Source organism: Hemitrygon akajei, chromosome 5, assembly GCF_048418815.1.
Source record: "Hemitrygon akajei chromosome 5, sHemAka1.3, whole genome shotgun sequence".
Taxonomy (NCBI): domain Eukaryota; kingdom Metazoa; phylum Chordata; class Chondrichthyes; order Myliobatiformes; family Dasyatidae; genus Hemitrygon; species Hemitrygon akajei.
In genome coordinates, this window is record NC_133128.1 from 43,848,520 (window position 1) to 43,869,363 (window position 20,844).

Sequence of the window (20,844 nt, forward strand, 5' to 3'; positions counted from 1 at the left end):
TTCTTACTTTACAACCTAGGTATGTGGAGTAATTATCAGAAACTCCACAGAAATTATTAGCAACTCACTATGTTAACCTCTACCACAATACCAATATGAGCACTTAGTAGTACTGCAAGATTTAATGTTAATTTGAAGAAACAAGCGTATTTGCTTTGGGTTAGTTAGATGAACTTTTCAGGTGAGAAATGTGTGGATCAAACCTAATTCATAGATCAAATAAATGTACTGAAATTATAATGATCTGTACTTATGCTGAAAAAATACAAAAATTCTAAACTTGTGCTTTAAAAAATAAATTAACTGATTCAATAACCCACACTTTGCATTTCAAACATCCACCTAGAAATAATATTTATTAATTTTTCCATTGTGCACCACATGGCAGACCTGTGCTATTTTCGTGTAATCAGACATTGAAAAGCAAAAGGGCTAAACTCATTTTGATTGAAGCTCACATTTTAACAATCTATCAGATTAAACAAGTAGACAGCTCAAATGCCCAAGGAATATTAAATTCATATTCCTGAAAACATAACGTGAGAATTCGTAACAAGAAAATCATGTCCTAATAGGTACTGCTGAATTCTTGCTTCAGGTTATTAATTTCTTTTTAAACATGATAACCAATCAATCCCTTATTAAACCAATGCACAAAATGTAAACAACTGAATCTTTACCTTAATGTCAAACATATTTTATAGACCATGGATAAATGAAGAAACTTGTGTAAAGAACAATGTGAAATTCCATTTATGATATATCTATAGATTAGTTCTTAAAGGTAAAACATGCATTATTGTAATCTTAATAAGGGACACACAGCTTGTCAGAATAAAATTATTTACTTGGGTATACCATTGAACTTCTTGGCATAAAGCTTTTTTGTCAAATATTTCACATTATAAAAATAAAAAAAAATTACATGGACAAAAAAAAGTTTCTCCCTCAAATTGTCTTCAATTTCCTGTCAATCACAGAAATAGAATAAGACTGGTCCGATAGAGTGCAACATGAATTAAAAATGATGCGATAGATTTTCAAAACAACATTTACAAAAGAAATACTTTAAGATAAATATATTTTTAGGATACAAATTTAGAGTGTAAAGTTGTTCTTTAAACTAGTGCAGAAATTCCATTTACTCATAATAAACCTTTCTAATGACAGTTCAATCTGTTGAAAATTTTCCCGTACATTCCTCATGCTAACACTTCTGTTAAAGATGCTTTCAAACTGGACAACACTGCAAAAAGCATGTCCAAATATAATAAATAGAAATTACAACTGGGAATTTTGTATGGATCTGAATTAGATGTGACATCTTTGTTCAAGGCTGTAATGCACATCCCAATCCAACAATATCACAAATTGAATTCATTGTAATAACAGCAAAATATTGGTTACATAGTAAATTGTCACCAAATATTAAAAAAAAATAACTACAGCCTAGTGAAATCATTAATACTGAAATTGTGCTGTTAATGGGAAGAAATAAACTACAGCTGCCATTTCATAAGAGGGAAGATCAACCAGATTAGTCAACTAATGCTTAAAATGGAGTAAAACAGAATGAAGATCTGATCATTCAATCTATTTATTTCATTCAAATGTTGATTTCAGATTAAATCTTGGATAAATGTAGTGATCTACTATCAACTCTTGGCCCAAACAAAAAAGGGGCACAGAAAATACCCAATGCCTTAAGAGTAGTTAATTCATCCAAGACCACGTGTTTTGTCACACCATTTATGTAGCACAGCACCATCTCTCAGGAGATGTAAATAATTGGTTTCAATCACTGATTGCAGAAATCTTCAAAAGGTAAATGTCTTATTTAAGTTAGGTTTTCAACCTTTACTCCAGTTGTATCTTGGACCAGTGCAAATTTATATCCTTGGAAGAAATAGTAACAAGTACCGATGGGCAGAAAATTGTACTAACCAACTACATTTCCACAACTATGAAAAAAAAGAGCAAACCAAATACAAAGATTGTGAGTTATCTGTGCTGCAAATACCATTCCTTGACAATTATTTACATGTGCAAGCAATAACATGATGCCTATCTTCAAACTTTGTTCTTAAACCTAAACCTGCAGTGTACATCTTTTGACATTTTATACTAGCTAAGTGATTAGTGCTGCAGCAAGAAAAATGAATGACAGAGTAAGTTAAATGGGATATCACTTTGTTGCACCAACTAAAGACATCGCCTTCAAACAAAATATACAGATCACTCTGACTCCTTCAAGTAATTTTGGTGACAACCAATTCTGATTCTCATAGCTTTACAGATCTTTGCTGCATGCAAGCTGTTTCTTCCCTTCACATTTCAAGTTTGAACTTGCTATATTAGATGAACTCTGCTGCAAGCTAATACCAGAATATAAAAAGCTGATGAATGCTTCTTTAAGGAAAAAGGACTGGTTAATGGAACCTAGGTAATAATCTTGTTCTGAAAGAATTGCAGTTATTGTCCAGAACATTGCTCCTAAGTGGTGAATGAATTCTAAGTACACTGAACAAGCAAATAATTTTGGTCCCAATGTATGCAGCACACTATAAACACATTTCTCTAAAATATCTTAAAAGTACAAAGACAATAGAATAGGTTCTATAATAAACCTCTACTCCATGACTCCCCAATGCACTTATTGTAATACCAACTATATAAAGTTCAACTGCTAGAACATTTCCTATTATTGACTTGCTGATGTTTCTTATGGATACAGTATAATTCTATATCAATTACAGCTTTCTCAACTTTATAACCCCAGCAGAATATTCAATTTTAAAATACGAAACCTGAAACCTCTTGTACTTTATGTTAAGGATTACCACAAAATTAACTAGTGGTTCAGAGACCCTAGTCTCTGGTCTCATTTGTTGTAATGTAAAAGAGAGCAGCAGAAAATTGTGTCCATAATATCAAGGTCAATTATGTCTCAATAGACCCACAACAAGGATAGATCACAACAGTGTATAACTGTATCATTAACTAGATTATGTGGAAATGAAGATATTACTTGATGGCAATTCTGGGTAGGCAGTCCATCAGTTTACTTCCATTAATGTTCCACTAGTTTGAATTTTTTAAAAAATCAGCAGAATTAATCACAATAGAAAGGAGAGTCACAGCAAAGGATGCATTTAAGATGGAAGAGTCCGGTGGTGCAAATTTGCTCAGATTTCCCTAACCCCTATTTGAATGTTTATATACATATCATTATTATACACGCAAGAATATAATCTTCATATTTAACATTTTGTATGGTTCACAACTGCTTTGTAGAAAGTGTACTGTATGCGAGTACATGCTTGCCTATTCACCAAAATACAACCTTTTGCTAATAAGAACTTATCTGAGCGTGTTCTTACCAGCACAGCTTACCAGCATACTGTAGGTGTGTATTTATTATGTTTAGATGTGGTCCTTTCTCATTCCACCACAAACCCCCCTCCCTCCCAATAAGCTCGTCAGTCCCAGCAGCCCTGGGAGAAGTGTGCGTGCGTGGGGTTAGCAGTCCTCTCTGTGAACGTGCTTACAGTTGAAAGCCCTCCATTTGAGCTTCATGTGGTTGAAAGATATATTGCTGTTGATTAAGATCAACTTGTGGGACAATGGTGGTATCTTCCTCCTCTTCTGTACCAAAATAATGCTCTATTAGATCAAATGCTTTTTGATAAACATCCTGGTTTTCATGGCTTTGCAGAAATTCTATCTTGTCCAAACCTGCAAAAATAAAATTAAAGATTTTGTTTTAAAAATAATGGAAGTTGGGTACAATTGGGAAACTGTTCTTTTCAGCAACTGTTTTATCCCAAATTTTTTGCCTTGTCTCTAAATACAGAATCATTAAAACTTAGTTACTGATGTAGAAATAGATGCATATTCCTTAGTGTGATACAAATAGGTACAGAAATTGAAACCAGAAACTAAAAGTAGTTACAAATTATTATAACTTTGCTGTCAGTGAGAAGTTCAGTATTAGGCAAATTAAACTTCAGGGATGCCTTGTTCACATGGAATTGATTAGTAACAAAAATTGTATTCCGGAAAATACTGACTTTTCTCTGCAAAATTTAGTAACAAAACATGCATGTTAATCATGAAATTATCTTCTGCAAAGGGAATGGATTAATATTAAACCATGCTATTATGACTGCAAACACACAACGTTGTGGACATGTTGGCATCCAAAATATGGCAACACTTATGGGCTAACCCAGCTCATCCTCTCACCATGCACAGTGTTGATGCAAACGACGCATTTCACTATGTTTTGATGTACATGTGACAAATAAATCTTATCTTTAATAATTTTAGGAGTACAGTCGGCCCTCCTTATCCGCAGATTCCGCATGCGCAGATTCAATCAACCACTGATCCGGAAAACCCGGAAGTTCTCCCACCAGCACTCATTGTTTGAGCAAGTACAGACTACTTTTTCTTGTCATTATTCCCTAAACAATACAGTATAACAACTACTTACATAGCATTTACCTTGTATTAGGTATTATAAGCAATCTAGAAATTACTTTAAAGTACAGGCAGTCCCCAGGTTATGAATGAGTTCCGTTCCTGAGTCAGTCTTTAAGTCAGATTTGAAGTCGGAACAGGTATATCCAGTATTATTTAGCATCAGTTAATCAAATGTTTTTCTTAGTATATAGTACATATTTTACCTTTCTATGCATATAAAACACTTAAGAAACATATGTATTTCAATAATTAAGCCACTGCATTGCTTAGTAATAATTGTAGCTTTCATCAGGGCAGGGCTTTCACATGCTCCATTAAAATTGTTCCGATCGTTGACCAACTGTAGCCTAACGCTTTTCCAATGACCGATGGTGTTTCACCTCTTTCCGATCGTTTTATTACTTCCACTTTATTTTCAATCGTGAACTTGATTATTTTCGTGAACAGAAACGCTGCGGATTCAGAGCTGCACCACCAGGTCCCAAGGCCCACCACACTGAGACAGGTTAAATAAAGTCCGGGGTTCCACTGGGTCCTAAATACCACCACACTGAGCCAGGTTAAATAAGGGACTTGAGCATCAGCGATTTTTGGTATCCGCTAGGGGTCTCGGAACCAATCCCCCACGGATAAGGAGGGCTGGCTCTATCATTTTACTAGTACTGATAAGATCAGTGAAAATTTGATGAGAGCAACAAAATCAATAAGGGAATGGGGAATTTTAAATGCATTTTATGTTCAGCATAAATAAGCTCTGTACACCTTAATGCTAATGCTACCCTTGTCCACATAACTGGCCTTTTTTCCCCCATACCAAAATATTGAGAACAGCAGGTTCCCATTCATTGCCCCAATGGCAACCATTTGTGGTTCTATATATATCATCATTGCAAGTTGCAGTATAGAAGGAGCCCACATCAATTCTATGCAAGAGCAATGTAGCTGCTCCCACTCAATTCCCTCTCCTTAGCCTTGCAAATTCCGAGATGCAAGGTTTACCTAAACATGTTATTAATAGACACCAAGAAAACAGCCTTAAAATCTAATACTTGAGGATTCCCACCATATGCTTCCTTAAAATCCACAAATAAATGGTTCAACATTACTACATTCTTGTTTCTTAGCAATTTTTTTTCATACTGTTACTAATACAATTATTCCAAAATGTTCAATCTAATGGCAAGTTAATTGTCACACTTCATCAAGTACCTTTTTAAAGTTCATGCACACCAAATTAAAAGCATTTTCATCTTCAGCCCTTTCAACATCTCAAAAACTCATGTTAACTCACTATTCGCTTTTAACAAGTCTCTCTACACTTGTCTAAGAGGGCGCTAATTTTATATCAGAGTACCTTTTCGGTTAGCTCTTCTATTATCAAGGCTACCCCAGCTGGCTTGTGGTTGCTGGATCTATGCTTACACCCATTTTTGAAAAAGCATGTGATATTAACTATTCTCCAATTCTCAAGCACCACCTTCATACATCAACAGATGTTTGAAAGATTACATCCAATGCCTGTGCAATTTCTAGCCTAGGATAGACTTTATCTTGACTGGGTGATTTATCCACTTTCAGGTTTTAATACCTTCTGTTTATCAATCTTTAATTTATTGAGTATCCAACTTACATTTTTCTTTACAGAAACACCAGCATCAGTTCTCTTGATAAAAGGAGAACATCTCTGATGAGCATTATCTCTCCTCTTATCACCTGTTTAATATTCACAAAAATATTTGATTCCCTTCCATGCTTACTGTAAGTCTTTCCTCATTCTTTCTTTCCCCTCTTATTTGCCCTCAACTTTCCACAATCATATATCAATTACATTTTTCAGACACCTTTTTCTCCTGCTTAACCTTATTCTCTCTTGGTCATCCAGAGATGTCAGAGTTAAACTGTCTTATCTTTCTCTCTCATTGGAATATACCTGGATTCACCTGCACCATCTTTTTCTGAAAGGGTTGCTATTGTTCCATTATATAGTCTTACCTTCCAGTTGTTAATTCAAATTCACCTCAGCCAATTTTTTCTCATCCCACTACACCTAGCCCCTTGTCCTAATGTCAACTATGACCTGAAGAATGGCCCATTTACTTCCCTCCCCAGATACTACAACTAAATCTACAATATCATAATTGTTTCTCCTTAAATCACCATTTCTCCAGCCACCCTTCCAAACTCACTATTGGGTGCCATCACATGTTATTTGGAGGCTGTCATCTTTAAGTTCCTATTTCTTGAATTCTTTCCTAATTCCTTAAAATCTGCCTATAAGACTTCATATTTTACCACCTGTTATTGTACTAAAATGTACCACAATTTCTGACTCATTCCCTTGTCTCAACAAAATAATGCACATCATCAATGCCAAGCTAACAAACTACTGGGAATTATACACTGAGAATTGCAAAAATGCCTTTCTGCTGAACCAATCATGAAACTTAACCAGGATGGACTAGGCCATATTCAATACTTTTTGTAGGATTTTCCATTCAAGGGAATTGGTGTTCTCACACCAAGCTGTGACGGAGCCAGTCAATATACTAGATGTCATGCTGGATCTTCACAAACTTATAAGTAGAAAATTTCTTCGTAATTGCACTTACATGCTGGGTCCAAGACAGGTCCATCGAAATGATAACACCAAGGAATTTAAAGTTGCTAACCCTCTCCATCTCTGATCTTCTGATGAGCATTGTCTCACGGACCTCTGGTTTCCTCCTCCTGAAGTCAATAATCAGCTCATTGGTCTTGCTGACATTAAGTGGTGGTTGTTGTGCCAACACTCAGCCAGATCATCAATTTCAACTCCCGTATGCTGATTGGTCACCACTTTTGATATGGCCTACAACAGTGATGCTGTCAGCAAACTTGAATCATGACATTGGAGCTATAGTGAACAGAGCAGGGGGCTAAGCACACAACCTTGTGGTGCACTAGTGTTAATGGAGATCATGGAGATGTTATTGCCAATCTGAACCGATTGTGGTCAACAAGCGAGGAAATTGAGGAGCCATTTGCACAAGGATGTATTGAGGCCAAACTCTTGAAGATTATAGATTAGTCTTGAGAGGGTGATGGTATTGAATGCTGAGCTGTAATTGCTAAAGAACATCCTTTTGCATGTATCTTTGCTGCCCAGATGTTCCAGGGTTGAGTGAAAAGCCAATGAAAAGCTAGTGAAATCTACTGTGGACCTGTTGCTCCAGTAGACAAATTGGCGTGGATCCAAGTGGCTTCCTAAGCAGGAGTTGATAAGTTTCATCACCAATCTCTCAAAACACCTCATCACTGTGGATGCAAGTGCTACCAGACAATAAACATTAAGTCAGGTTAGTACCTTCTTCTTAGGCACCAGTATAAGTGAAGTTGGCTTGAAGCAAGTGGGTACCTCAGACTGCCAAAGCTAGAAGGTAAAGATCTCAGTGAACACTTCAGCGAGTTGATCAGCACAGGTCTTTAGTCCTTGGCCAGATACCCTGTCTGGGGCGGATGTTTTCTGTGGGTTCACACGCCTGAAAGCTGCTCACATGTCGGCCTCAGAGACTGAAATCACAGGATCATCGAGGGACTGCAGGAGTTCATGATGTTGACTCCAAGTTTTGATGGCCAAAGTGAGCATAGAAGGCATTGAACTCATCTGGAAGTGAAGCCCTGTTGTCACCTATGTCACTTGATTTAACTTTATAAGAGGTGATAGCATTCTGCTGCAACTGTCTATCATCTTTTGTTTATTCAAGTTTAGTCCAAAATTGCCACTTCACCTGTGAAATTGCTTCCTGCAGATCATACCTGGATCTCTTGTAATTTCCTTGGTCACTGGCCTCAGACCCAGCCCTCAGCAGACTGTGGACCTCATGGCTCATCCAGCGCTTCTGGTTGGGGAAGACTGAATGATTTTGTGGGGATACACTTGTCTACAAACTGTTTTAATACAGAACGTGACAACCATGATGCATTAATTTCGGATCCACAGATGAGTCCTTGAACAGAGCCCAGTCCATCGATTTGAAGCAATCCCATAGCCTCTCCTCTGCCTCCTGTGACCACTTCTTTGGTGCCCTAATCTATGATTTTTGTTTTTCAGCCTCAGCCTATATGCAGGTAGGAGGACAGCCAAGTGATCAGTTTACTGAAATGTGGTCTGGGCATGAAACAGTAGGCATTTCTTATCTTAGTGCAACAGTGGATTCTCTTCAATGCCAGCATAATTTTCTTAGAAAAGGGATCCAAAAGTGCTTACAATTCTCCAAATGCAGTCTGACCAATGCCTTGTAAAGTTTCAGTATTACATCCTTACTCTTACATTCTAGTCTTTTTAAAATGAATGCTAACATTGAATTTGTCTTCCTTACCACTAATTCAACCTGCAAGTTAACCTTTTAAGGAATCCTGCACAAGAACTCCCAAGTTCCTTTGCACGTCAGATTTTAGAATATTTTTCCCATTTAGAAAATAGTCTACGCCTTCATTCCATCTACTAAAGTGCATGATCACACACTTCCCTATATTCCATCTACTACTTCTTTGCCCATTCTCCCAATCTAAGTTCTTCTGTAGACTTTGTGCTTCCTCCTCACTACCTGCCCCTCCACTCATCTTTATAACTTCAGAAACTTGGCCACAAAGCCATTAATTCTGTCATCCAAATCACTGACATATAACATGAAAAGAAGTGGTCCCAATACCAACCCTTGTGTAATGTCACTGGTCACTGGTAGCCAACCAGAAAAGGCCCCTTTTATTCCTACTCATTGTCTCCTGCTAATCAATCAATCTTCTATCCATGCTAGCACCTTTCCTGTAATACTATGGGCTCTTAGCTTGTTCATAAATGAAAAGACTAAGACTTTAATGGTTTACCTTCTGGGCAAGAAAAGATGACTTTGTCATTAAGGGTACTTATACAGATAAGAAATATTGCAACATGAAATAAAATAACAGGTCAGTTAAAAGCTTGCAAAGTTAACAGTCAATAATCAGAAATCAGCTAGCATCTTGTGGTCTTGCGGTGATTCCCCAGTTCACATGGTATCTGGTTAAGCAACAACAGGGCTGGCTGTATTTATTTTCCATGGCAAAGTTCAGGCCATCAGAAGCTTGTTTTAAGCAATGGCTACCAGGCCATTATAAATTTGAGAAATATTCACTATATTTCCAGGGAATAATTTCTTACTATCCACTTAACAATTAATTTCAAAGCATCGAGAAACAGAGAATAAAGATAACGTGTATAAAAATAACTCATTTTGTAAAAATAAATGTAACTTAGACAGTGTTCAAACTATCAATTAAGTGTCCATAAAATATTCTGGATAATTCTGCCACCAACTCACCATAGGCTTCCTCTATTAGCGCACAATAAGGATTTATTCCTGTTCCATTCTGTTTGGCTTCCTGTTCTCCAAGTCGAAGGATATTTTCCAAACCATTCAAAGACACTTGAACGATTTTTGCATCCATAACAGTTAGCAGGTCACATAATGGTTTAATGCACCCCAACTCCACTATATATCTGAACACGGTTGAAAAAGAAAGACAAATCAAACCCTGTCATCGGTCCAAGGGACTCCAAAAAGAAACAAAGAACAGGATAATTATTTACAGGTCCAAGTTAAAACATTTACTTCTATCAAAAGAAATATGCTGATTTTGGAACATCAATTTCAATGAAGTGCAGATCCCTTGACAGCTATTTACAGTGATTTACAGTAAGGACCTCCAGGATATGCACTCTTCTCATTGCTACCATCAAGGTGGAGGTACCTGAAGACACACTGGAACAGCTTCTTCCCCTCCACCATCAGATTTCTGAATGGACAATGAACCCATGAACTCTAACTCACTATTTTATCCTTCGCTTTTTGCACTACTTATTTAATTCAATTTTATATGTACATATTTATTGTAATTCATAATTTTATTAAACAGAATGCTGCAATGTACTGCTGCTACAAAACATTAAATTTCATGACATTTTCTCCAAATTAAATCTTACTTTGATTCTGATATTAAATATCAGACTGCATTCCTGTACAAAACCAAAAAGTTGGTGCAGAGGAAAATCTTACTTGATCTGTTCAGGAGTTCCACCAGATGTTGCATTGGTAATAGCCCATGCAGCTTCTTTCCTTGTACGAAACTCTGCTGTCTGTAGAATGTTTATTAGGACTGGAAAGATGTTGGCATCTATTACCGCCTATAAATGTTGTAGACAATACACAAAACATTTACAAGATACAACTCGGAATTAGTAAAATTATACATATAGTCTTCAGGAATTTTTAACTTTCTAAAATCCAAAGACACTGATGCAAATATTGTAATGAAATTCAGCTAAACTCTTATCAAAGCATTCAGTTGTTACAGACACAAAGCTGAAGCATACCTGTATCTGTGCTCTGTTGCCAGCTGTAATATTTGAGATAGTCCAGCATGCTTCCTTTTTGATTGATTCTTTTGGACTGCTCAGTAAGTGCAATAAACTCTGCAAAGCTGAACAATTTAAAATTACCTGGAGAAAATATAAATAAATCAAATAAGCTATGTCAAGGCAAGTTTAAAATGTGTTAATATTAAAAGCAATAATGAGTTTAGGACACCAATCCTAAACCAAAAGCTACGAGACCCATGTGATGGAAGAACTCACTTGAGGAAGTCATGTTTTGCCAAAAAAAAAATTGAGATACAACTTCAGCCTGGTTCTGTAAAACTGGGCTTGACTGTTCATGTGGTCCATAGAATTTTCTGGATGTTTGATTTTCTTGGGAATTTACCAGCTGCTCCTCCTTTCACATTCTCTTACCATTTTAAGTTGTTGCTCTTTAAACCATTATCCCCTTCAGCTTCTATAAGGTCTTTTAACCCCCGAAATATAAACATCTTCATTTCCAAAATAGACTACCTCTATACACATACTAGTTACATCTGTCTCCACAAGGAATGGTATTGAGAAAAGTTTATTAACAATAAACTAGATTAACAATATTTTATTGATATGTTCAAATACTCTTGCTTCATATTCCACCAATCCACTTTGGTCCCCTTCCATATTTCCCAGTAATCTATAACATTGTTTCCTTTAAATCTTCTGCTTTTTACTTTTCACCACTTACCTGAGTCTGTATATCATCACCTGTAACAATATTTCCTACGGCACGCAAAGCTGGTGAGATCACCTTATAGTCGCAATGCCTGTCAGAAAAGCATTAGAGAAAATGCATTTAAAAATCACAGATGAAGGTCAAGAGCTAAGGTACTGATTATTTTAAAATATTCCTAAAGCACTAAAAGTGTGCTTCTACATATATCTGTAGCTTTCCTAAGACAATATTTTAGTATTAAAATAATAAATACTGGTTATAAAAGTTAGAAAGGATATAAGCCTGCAAGAAACTGCTGGATTTACTTGGCTGAAATATTGGAAAGCATTGGGATTCTCAGTGATCCAACAGATCTGAGATTCACCTGCATTTACATATGTGGTGCATGATTCTTAAGTCTATTCAGTCGAGTAAGGATTGTACGGCTGCAGGAAACAATGCAATAAACTCTTTAAAAACAGAACTTTAAAATGAAACAAAAAAAACCTCAAGTATAATAAACGTATAGTTTTTTTCTGAATGTCAGCGACATGAACTAAAAGCATGCTAGTTTAATTCGCTACCACATGTTGCATCTTTTAAGCATGGATGGTAGATGAATCAGGGTGGAATTGATAGGCATTGAATGATCCAGTTACATGGAAACGTACTAGGAAATGGGATTGTTCTGAGAGCTGGCATGGATTCACCGGGCCAAGTGGGCCCCTTCAATGCCATAAGAAAATATGAAATCATTATAAAAGGATTTACAAAGGTGAAAAGCAGTTAATTCATTTACTCTTTATAAAAGTGCTGCTATTCAAAAACTAATTAATTGAATGTAAAGTTGGCTTGGGACAACTTGCAAGGAGCACCAAGGCACTTTATTAATGAGTCTTTTCCTCATCCTTATTTACAAAGTTAATCTACCTCCATCAGCAAGTATACAGTCGGCCCTCTGCATCCGCGGATTGAAAATATTCGGGAAAAAAATTCCAGAAATTTCCAAAAAGCAAAACTTGAATTTGCTATGCGCCGAGCACTAAGCTGAATCCATGCGAATGAAGTAATGTGTAGGCATACCCTGCTGTAGCCTCCCACCATTTCACAGATCCTCAGTCTCTCTCTAGCACTCGTTGTTTGAGTATCGTTCGCCTTGCGTCTCGTTCATTCGCTACTTGTGTTGTGAGCGAGAGGAAGCAGTTTAAGACTAGTAAGGGATGGCTGGTTAGCTATGTAAAGCACCACAGCCTCAAGAACTTAAAGATCATGGGAGAATCAGCATCGGCTGATGCCAAGGCAGCATCAGTGTTCCCAGAAGAGCTTCTTGTCATTATTCCCTAAACAGTACAGTATAACAACTATTTACATTGTATTAGGTATTTTAAGTAACCTAGAGATGATTTAAAGTATATGGGAGGATGTGCGTAGGCTATATGCAAATACTATGCCATTTTATATAAGGGACTTGAGCATCCGCGGGCGATCCTGGAAACCAATCCCCTGCGGATACTGAGGGACGACTGTACAATTAAAATGGCCCTGAAACTGCCATTTTGATATGCATCTAAAAGTGATATATTTATTTTCAAGCATAAAATGAACTGCTAGAGGAATTCAGCAGATCAGGCAGTATTAGTGGAGGTAGAGGGATGGTCAAAATTTCAGGTCAGCACAATGCACTCTGCATTAGAAACTCCAATTCTAGATCTGCAGCCTAAACCACTAGGTTTTCAAGCTTGCTTTTTGTTCCGATCTACTGCATCCACAGGTGCAAGTACTGGTTTGGGAATTTAAACAACTTCAACACAATTTTGTTTTGACTCTTAACTTTACCGTATTCAGATTCTGACATGAAAAGCAGTGATCTGTAAGTATGCCAGCATTGTCTGTTGTAATTCAACATACAACCACTATAAATGTAAAATGGGGAATCAGGAGGAAGGTTTCTACAATGTCTATTTAGTTCTCAAATGGAGTTCAAAATATTCACAACATATGAAAGCTACACGTATACACAATATACATTTCTAGACTTACACCAAATAATCCAAATTAAGATACTTGTGAAGATACTCACATTAATAGTTCAACTAATCTTCTGCAAACCCCCGAGTCTATTACTGCTTGAATTTTATCATTGGGTCCATCAGATAGGTATGACAAAGCCCAGCAGGCATCAGCCAATACATCTATATCATTGAGGAACAGCAACCAGGATACAACACTGAGACATGGGGACACCTGGATTTAAAAAAAATGAAAAATATAACAATTTATGACTTAGGAGTGTATGAATGAACCAAATGGACAGGTGATAGTTAGGGACCCGAGTCACCCCAATCACAAACTGTTCCAGCTGCTATCATCCAGGAAACAGTACCGCAGCATAAAAGCCAGGACCAACAGATTCTGGCACAGCTTCTTCCACCAGGCCATCTGACTTATGAATTCATGCTGATACAACTGTATTTCTATGTTATATTGATTGTCCTTTTTTTGTACATACTATTTATTATAAATTACTATAAATTGCATATTTAGACAGAGATATAACGTAATGATTTTTAGTCCTCATGTATATGAAGGATGTAAGTAATAGTCAATTCAATTGCTGACAATTCATTTCAGTGACTTCAGCAAAGCATACTTAAGTGGTTACTTTTGTATTGAACATTTAGGTAACTACTCCAGTGCATATGCTCCAACAATCTCTGCACATAAATCTCTCAGATACTTACCCGGTTTCAAAAATAATGTATCTATTCGAATATAGTACACATACTCTGTTAAAGCGCAAACAATTTTGGTGATTTGTCAAAGACATTCAGTGGCCACTTTATTAGGTACATCTGTTTATTAATCAAAGATCTGATCAGCTAATCATGTAGCAACCTCAAAAATTCTTAAGAGCATGCAGTCATAGTCAAGAGCTTCAGATCAAGCAACAGAATGGGGAAGAAATACACTAAGCAGCAAGACTGATCACATCTCCACCCACTATATAATTATTTCCCATCAGTCACCTTATGTACAGCTTAGCGTCACTTTATAGACATACAATTAATCTATCAATCATAAGTTATCTTATGTACACAGTGCCTATAAAAAGCATTCACCCCACCCCCCGGAAGTTTTCAGGTTTTTTTAAAATATTACAACATTGAATCACAGTGGATTTTATTTGGCCTTTTTTGACACTGCTCAACAGAAAAAGAATCTTGCGTGTCAAATGAAAACAGGCCTACAAAGTGATCTAAATTAATTACAAATATAAAACAAAATAATTGATTGTATTAAGTATGCACCCCCTTTAATATGACACACCAAGTCAACACTGGTGCAGCCAACTGGTTTTAGGAGACACGTAATTAGTTAAATGGAGATCACCTGTGTGCATTCAAGTTTCAATTGATTGTAGTAAAAATACACCTTTATCTGAAAGGTCCAACTGGTAAGTCAGTATCCTGACAAAAACTACACCACGAAGACAAAATAACACGCCAAGCAACCCTGCGAAAAGGTTATTGAAAAGCACAAGTTAGGAGATGGATACAGAAAATTTCCAAGTCACTGAATATCCCTTGGAGTACAGTTAAGTCAATCATCAAGAAATGGAAAGAATATGGCACAGCCGTAAATTGCCTAGAGCAGGCCATCCTCAAGAACTGAATAACATTGGAAGAAGGGGACTAGCAAGGGAGCCACCAAGAGACACCATAATAACTCTAGACTGAGATGGGAGAGATTGCATATACAATAACTGTTACCCAGGTGCTTCACCAGTTGCAGCTTTATGAGTGGCAAAGAGAAAGCCACTGTGGAAAAAAACCTCACATGAAATCTTAGCTAAAGTTTGCCAAAAGGTATGTGAGAAACTCTGAAGTCAGATGGAAGAAAGTCCTATTGTCTGATTAAACCAAAATTGAGCATTTTGGCCATCAGACTAAAATCAGATTTGGCACAAGTCAAACACCACACATCAAAAACACACCATCCCTACTGTGAAGCATGCTGTAGGAATTGTGAAGGCAGAGTGTAAAATGAATGCAACAACATATAGGGAAGTCCTGGAGGAAAATCTGTGCAGTCTTGTGTAATGGAATCTTAATTTTTACTCAATAAGGACTGTACCTTTAAGGAGTGTGTGTGTGTGTGTGAGAGCGAGCGAGCGAGTGAGAGAGAGAGAGAAAGGCTACATGATGGACAGCTGGTGTTCAGCTCAATGATTATTTAAACAAACATCACTGCTTGTTTCACAGGACACATGCACGAAGGCTGGTGGCGAAAACTGCCACTGAACTTTTAAGTACCCACAAAGGGTGGGGCTGAGGATCGATAAGAGGAAACGATCTGTGACTATTAGTGCGTGTAAAGAGCAACCCTATGGAATCTACCAGTATGTCTAACCGTGGCCTGGGTTGGTAGACTATCACTTGAAGATGGCGCTCTTAAGTTGGTCACGTTTGGCTGACTTGGAAGATTTGGAGGACATCAAGGAGGATCAACGACACCTGTTCATTCAGATTACAAGTATCTCTCTCTCTCTCACTTCAATCCCATGCATTTAAACTGAACTTTTTTTACATACTATCATAAGACTGTAACTCTTGCCACCTGAGCTTGCATAAGTTTGGGAACTTTATTTACACCTATATATGCATAACACCGTTAACTCTTGATTTACCTGGTTTAAGTTACTATATTACATAGTGTCTAATAAAATAGTGATTTGTTAACAGCAAAACCAGACTCTGGGTGTGTCCTATTGCTGTTGATACTTTTACAGGGTTGCGTGTACGTAACACTTGTAAAAGAACTGTGACTTTGGAGATTTGTTTTCCAGCAAGACAATGATCCCAAGCATGAAGCCAAAGCCATACAGGAATGGCTTAAAAACAACAAAGTTAATGTCCTGGAGTAGCCAAGACAGAGTCCAGACCTCAATCCAATTGAGAATTTGTAACTGGACTGAAAAAGGCAGTTCATACACGATCCCCACACAATCTGACAGAGTTGAGCAGGTTTGTAAAGAAGAATGGGGAAAAATTGCAGTGTCCAGATGTGCAAAGTTGATAGAGACCTATCCACACAGACACAAGGCTATTATTGCTACCAAAGGTGCATCTACTAAGTACTGATTTGAGGGGGTGTGAATACTTGAGTTTAGTAATTGTAATAAATTCAGAACAATTTGTAGAAATTTGTTTTCACTTTGACATGAAAGAGGCTTTTCTGTTGATCAGTGTCAAAAAAGCCAAATTAAATCCACTGTGACTCAATTTCGTTAAAACAATAAAACATGAAAAATTCTGGAGGAGGAGGGGGCATACTTTTTATAGGCACTGCATTTACATATACAGGCAGTCCCTGGGTTACGAATGAGTTCCGTTCCTGAGTCTGTCTTTAAGTCGGGTTTGTACGCGAGTCGGAACAAGTACATCCGGTAATATTTAAGCATCAGTTAGTCAAACGTTTGTCTTAGTTTATATTTTAGCTTTCTACGCATATAAAACACTGTTTTATGTATGTATTCCAATAATTAAACCACTGCGTTGCTTAGTAATAATTGTAGCTTTCATCGGGGCAGGGCCTTTCACATGCTCCGTTATTCTCACTTTATCCTTTAAAATTGTTCCAATCGTTGACCGACTGTAGCTTAACGCTTTTCCAATTACCGATGACATTTCACCTCTTTCCAAACGCTTTATTATTTTCACTTTATTTTCAATCGTGATTGCTTCCCGTCAACGGAACAGAAACATTGCGGGCGGCGGGTCCCAAGCTCCGCTGTGTCTTAAGAACCACCACACTGAATTCCTCGGGTCCTAAAGTCCACCGTACTGAGACAGGTTAAATGGGACAAGTGGGGGCTGTGCTGAGTTTGGGTATTTGATCCTCCACAATATTCCATGTGGGAATTTAAACTGGAGATGGCAGTGCTTTTTTTACGAGGTCGCGTTGCAAGCTCGCCATCAACCCGGCACAGATGGAGAGCGCGCGAGGAAGCAGTCTGTCACTGGATCGAACTCAGGAACCTCCGTTCTCGAGCCCAGCACTGATCTCACTGCGCCACCAGCCGACCGGAAAAGGTGGGGGGGGTGCGGGATCAGGGCGAATCTTGCTAAGAAAAATTTAAGTCAAATACAAAGTTACACACTCAACACAGTGTCAACGGCAACAACTTAAAATGATGGACAGTGTCGCAATCCGACTTAAAATGGCGGACGGCATACTCCTTCCTCGGTTCGTATGTATGAGTTGTTTGTAAGTCGGACGTTCGTAACTCGGGGGCTACCTGTATTGTGCATTTTTTTTATTACTACTGTGATCATCAAGTATTGTGTTTTGTGCTGAAGTAACTTTTGTTCTCCTTACACTTGTGTATACGAAGTGACATTAAACAATCTTGAAATGTGATCTTTGTCTGTGGAATGATTGTTGATGCCAGATGGGGAGGTTTGACTATCTTAGAAACTTCTGATCTCCTGGGATTTTCACACACAAGTCTCAGAGAATGGTGTGAAAAACAAAAAAAAAATCCAATGAGCCACACTTCTGTAGACAAAATGTCCTTGTTAATGAGTCAGAGAGAATGGCCAGACTGATTCAAGCTAACAGGAAAATGACAGTAGCTCAAATAAGTATGCACTACAGCAGTGGTGTGCAGAAGAGCATGACTGAACGCATAACACATTGAATCTTGAAGTGGATAGGCTACAGTATCAGAAGACCACAAACATACAGGAGGTACCTAATAAAGTGGTCACTGAGTTTAGTTTGTTACTTGGCAATGATTTTTCTACAAAAATAGTTGATAAGTATTGTCAAAAAACTTTCATTGCTCGGTAGTAAAATGTTTATTCATTATCATAAAAAACACACATTTTCTTTCTTCTTCATTTAACTACGGTATGTAAATTATACTTTGATATTGGCCAAAAAAAAGGTCTCATATTCTTGATATTCAAGATCTCTGGATTATTGGTTAAAATTTGAGTATTAGTTTTGAACTTTATTCTTAGTGGTTTCTCCGACTTCCTTCAGTAGGATAGTCATTTGGTTCTCAAATCACCACTTTTCCCCATCCTCACTCTTTGCTGACTCATCTAAATGTTTTACTTTCCATTTCCCATTGTGAACTTCTGGATTTCACTCAGTGATGAAATCAGAGTTTAAGAGTATGGAGAAACAGGATCTATTTACAAATCCCATTTCCAGAAAAGTTGGGATATTTTCCAAAATGCAATAAAAACAAAAATCTGTGATATGTTAATTCACGTGAACCTTTATTTAACTGACAAAAGTACAAAGAAAAGATTTTCAATAGTTTTACTGACCAACTTAATTGTATTTTGTAAATAAACACAAGCGGACAGGGCCTGGGAATTGAATATTCAAGGATATACATCTTATCGAAAGGACAGACTGACTGGCAGAGGGGGTGGGGTGGCTCTGTTGGTGAGGAATGATATTCAGTCCCTTGTGAGGGGGGACATAGAATCAGGGGATGTAGAGTCAGTATGGACAGAACTGAGAAATTCGAAGGGTAGAAAGACCCTAATGGGAGTTATCTACAGGCCCCCAAACAGCAGTCTGGACGTAGGGTGTAAGTTGAATGAAGAGTTAAAATTGGCATGTCGCAAAGGTAATGATACAGTTGTCATGGGGGATTTCAACATGCAGGTAGACTGGGAGAATCAGAATGGTACTGGACCCCAAGAAAGGGAGTTTGTGGAGTACCTCCGAGATGGATTCTTAGAACAGCTTGTACTGGAGCCTACCAGGGAGAAGGCAATTCTAGATTTAGTGTTGTGCAATGAACCGGATTTGATCAGGGACCTCGAGGTAAAGGAACCATTAGGCAGTAGTGACCATAATATGATATGTTTTAACCTACAATTTGAGAAGGAGAAGGGAAAATCAGATATGTCAGTATTACAGTTGAACAAAGGGAACTATGGAGCTATGAGGGAGGAGCTGACCAAAGTTCAATGGAACAATACCCTAGCAGGGAAGACAGTGGAATAACAATGGCAGGTATTTCTGGGAATAATGCAGAAGGTGCAGGATCGGTTCATTCCAAAGAGGAAGAAAGATCCTAAGGGGAGTAAGGGGCGGCCGTGGCTGACGAGGGAAGTAAAGGGCAGTATAAAAATAAAAGAGAAGTATAACATAGCAAAGATGAGTGGGAAACTGGAGGACTGGGAAGCTTTTAAAGAGCAACAGAAGATAACAAAAAAGGCAATATGCCAAAAAAAGAGGTACGAAGGTAAACTAGCCAAGAATATAAAGGAGGATAGTAAAAGCTTCTTTAGGTATGCGAATAGAAAAAAAATAGTTAAGACCAAAATTGGGCCATTGAAGTCAGAAACGGGTGAATTTATTACGGGGAACAAGTTGAACAGGTTGTTTGGATCTATCTTCACTATGGAAGACACAAACAATCTCCCAGATGAAACAGTGGCCAAAGGAACTAGGGTAAAGGATGAACTGAAGGAAATTTATATTAGGCAAGAAACGGTGTTGGATAGACTGTTGAGTCTGAAGGCTGATAAGTCCCCGGGACCTGATGGTCTGCATCCCAGGGTACTTAAAGAGGTGGCTCTAGAAATCGTGGACGCATTGGTAATCATTTTCCAATGTTCTGTAGATTCAGGAACAGTTCCTGCTGATTGGAGGGTGGCTAATGTTGTCCCACTTTTCAAGAAAGGAGGGAGAGAGAAAACAGGGAATTATAGACTGGCTAGCCTGACATCAGTGGTGGGAAAGATGCTGGAGTCAATTATAAAAGAGGAAATTACGACACATTTGGATAGCAGTAGAAGGATCAGTCCGAGTCAGCATGGATTTATGAAGGGAAAATCATGCTTGACTAATCTTCTGGAGTTTTTTGAGGATGTAACTATGAAAATGGACAAGGGAGAGCCAGTGGATGTAGCGTACCTGGACTTCCAGAAAGCTTTTGATAAAGTCCCACATAGGAAATTAGTGGGCAAAATTAGGGCACATGGTATTGGGGGCAGAGTACTGACATGGATTGAAAATTGGCTGGCTGACAGGAAACAAAGAGTAGTGATTAACGGGTCCCTTTCGGAATGGCAGGCTGTGACCAGTGGGGTACCGCAAGGTTCCGTGCTGGGACCGCAGCTGTTTACAATATACATTAATGATTTAGATGAAGGGATTAAAAGTAACATTAGCAAATTTGCTGATGACACAAAGCTGGGTGGTAGTGTGAAATGTCAGGAGGATGTTATGAGAATGCAGGGTG

At 37.8% G+C, this 20,844-nt stretch overlaps 1 protein-coding gene across 1 annotated transcript in view; it reads right to left on the reverse strand.

Annotated features, from left to right (window-relative positions):
• Positions 1–339: 339 nt before the first annotated feature.
• Positions 340–20,844, reverse strand: part of LOC140727709 (importin subunit alpha-5) — a 62,181-nt gene continuing 41,676 nt past the window's right edge. The window contains exons 9-14 of the mRNA XM_073045389.1: positions 13,651–13,814; positions 11,604–11,682; positions 10,877–11,002; positions 10,560–10,687; positions 9,825–10,003; positions 340–3,735 (exon numbers count right to left, since the gene is read on the reverse strand). Coding sequence (XP_072901490.1) covers positions 3,545–3,735; positions 9,825–10,003; positions 10,560–10,687; positions 10,877–11,002; positions 11,604–11,682; positions 13,651–13,814 — 867 coding nt within the window. The 3' untranslated portion in view covers positions 340–3,544. The remainder of the gene's footprint in view (positions 3,736–9,824; positions 10,004–10,559; positions 10,688–10,876; positions 11,003–11,603; positions 11,683–13,650; positions 13,815–20,844) is intronic.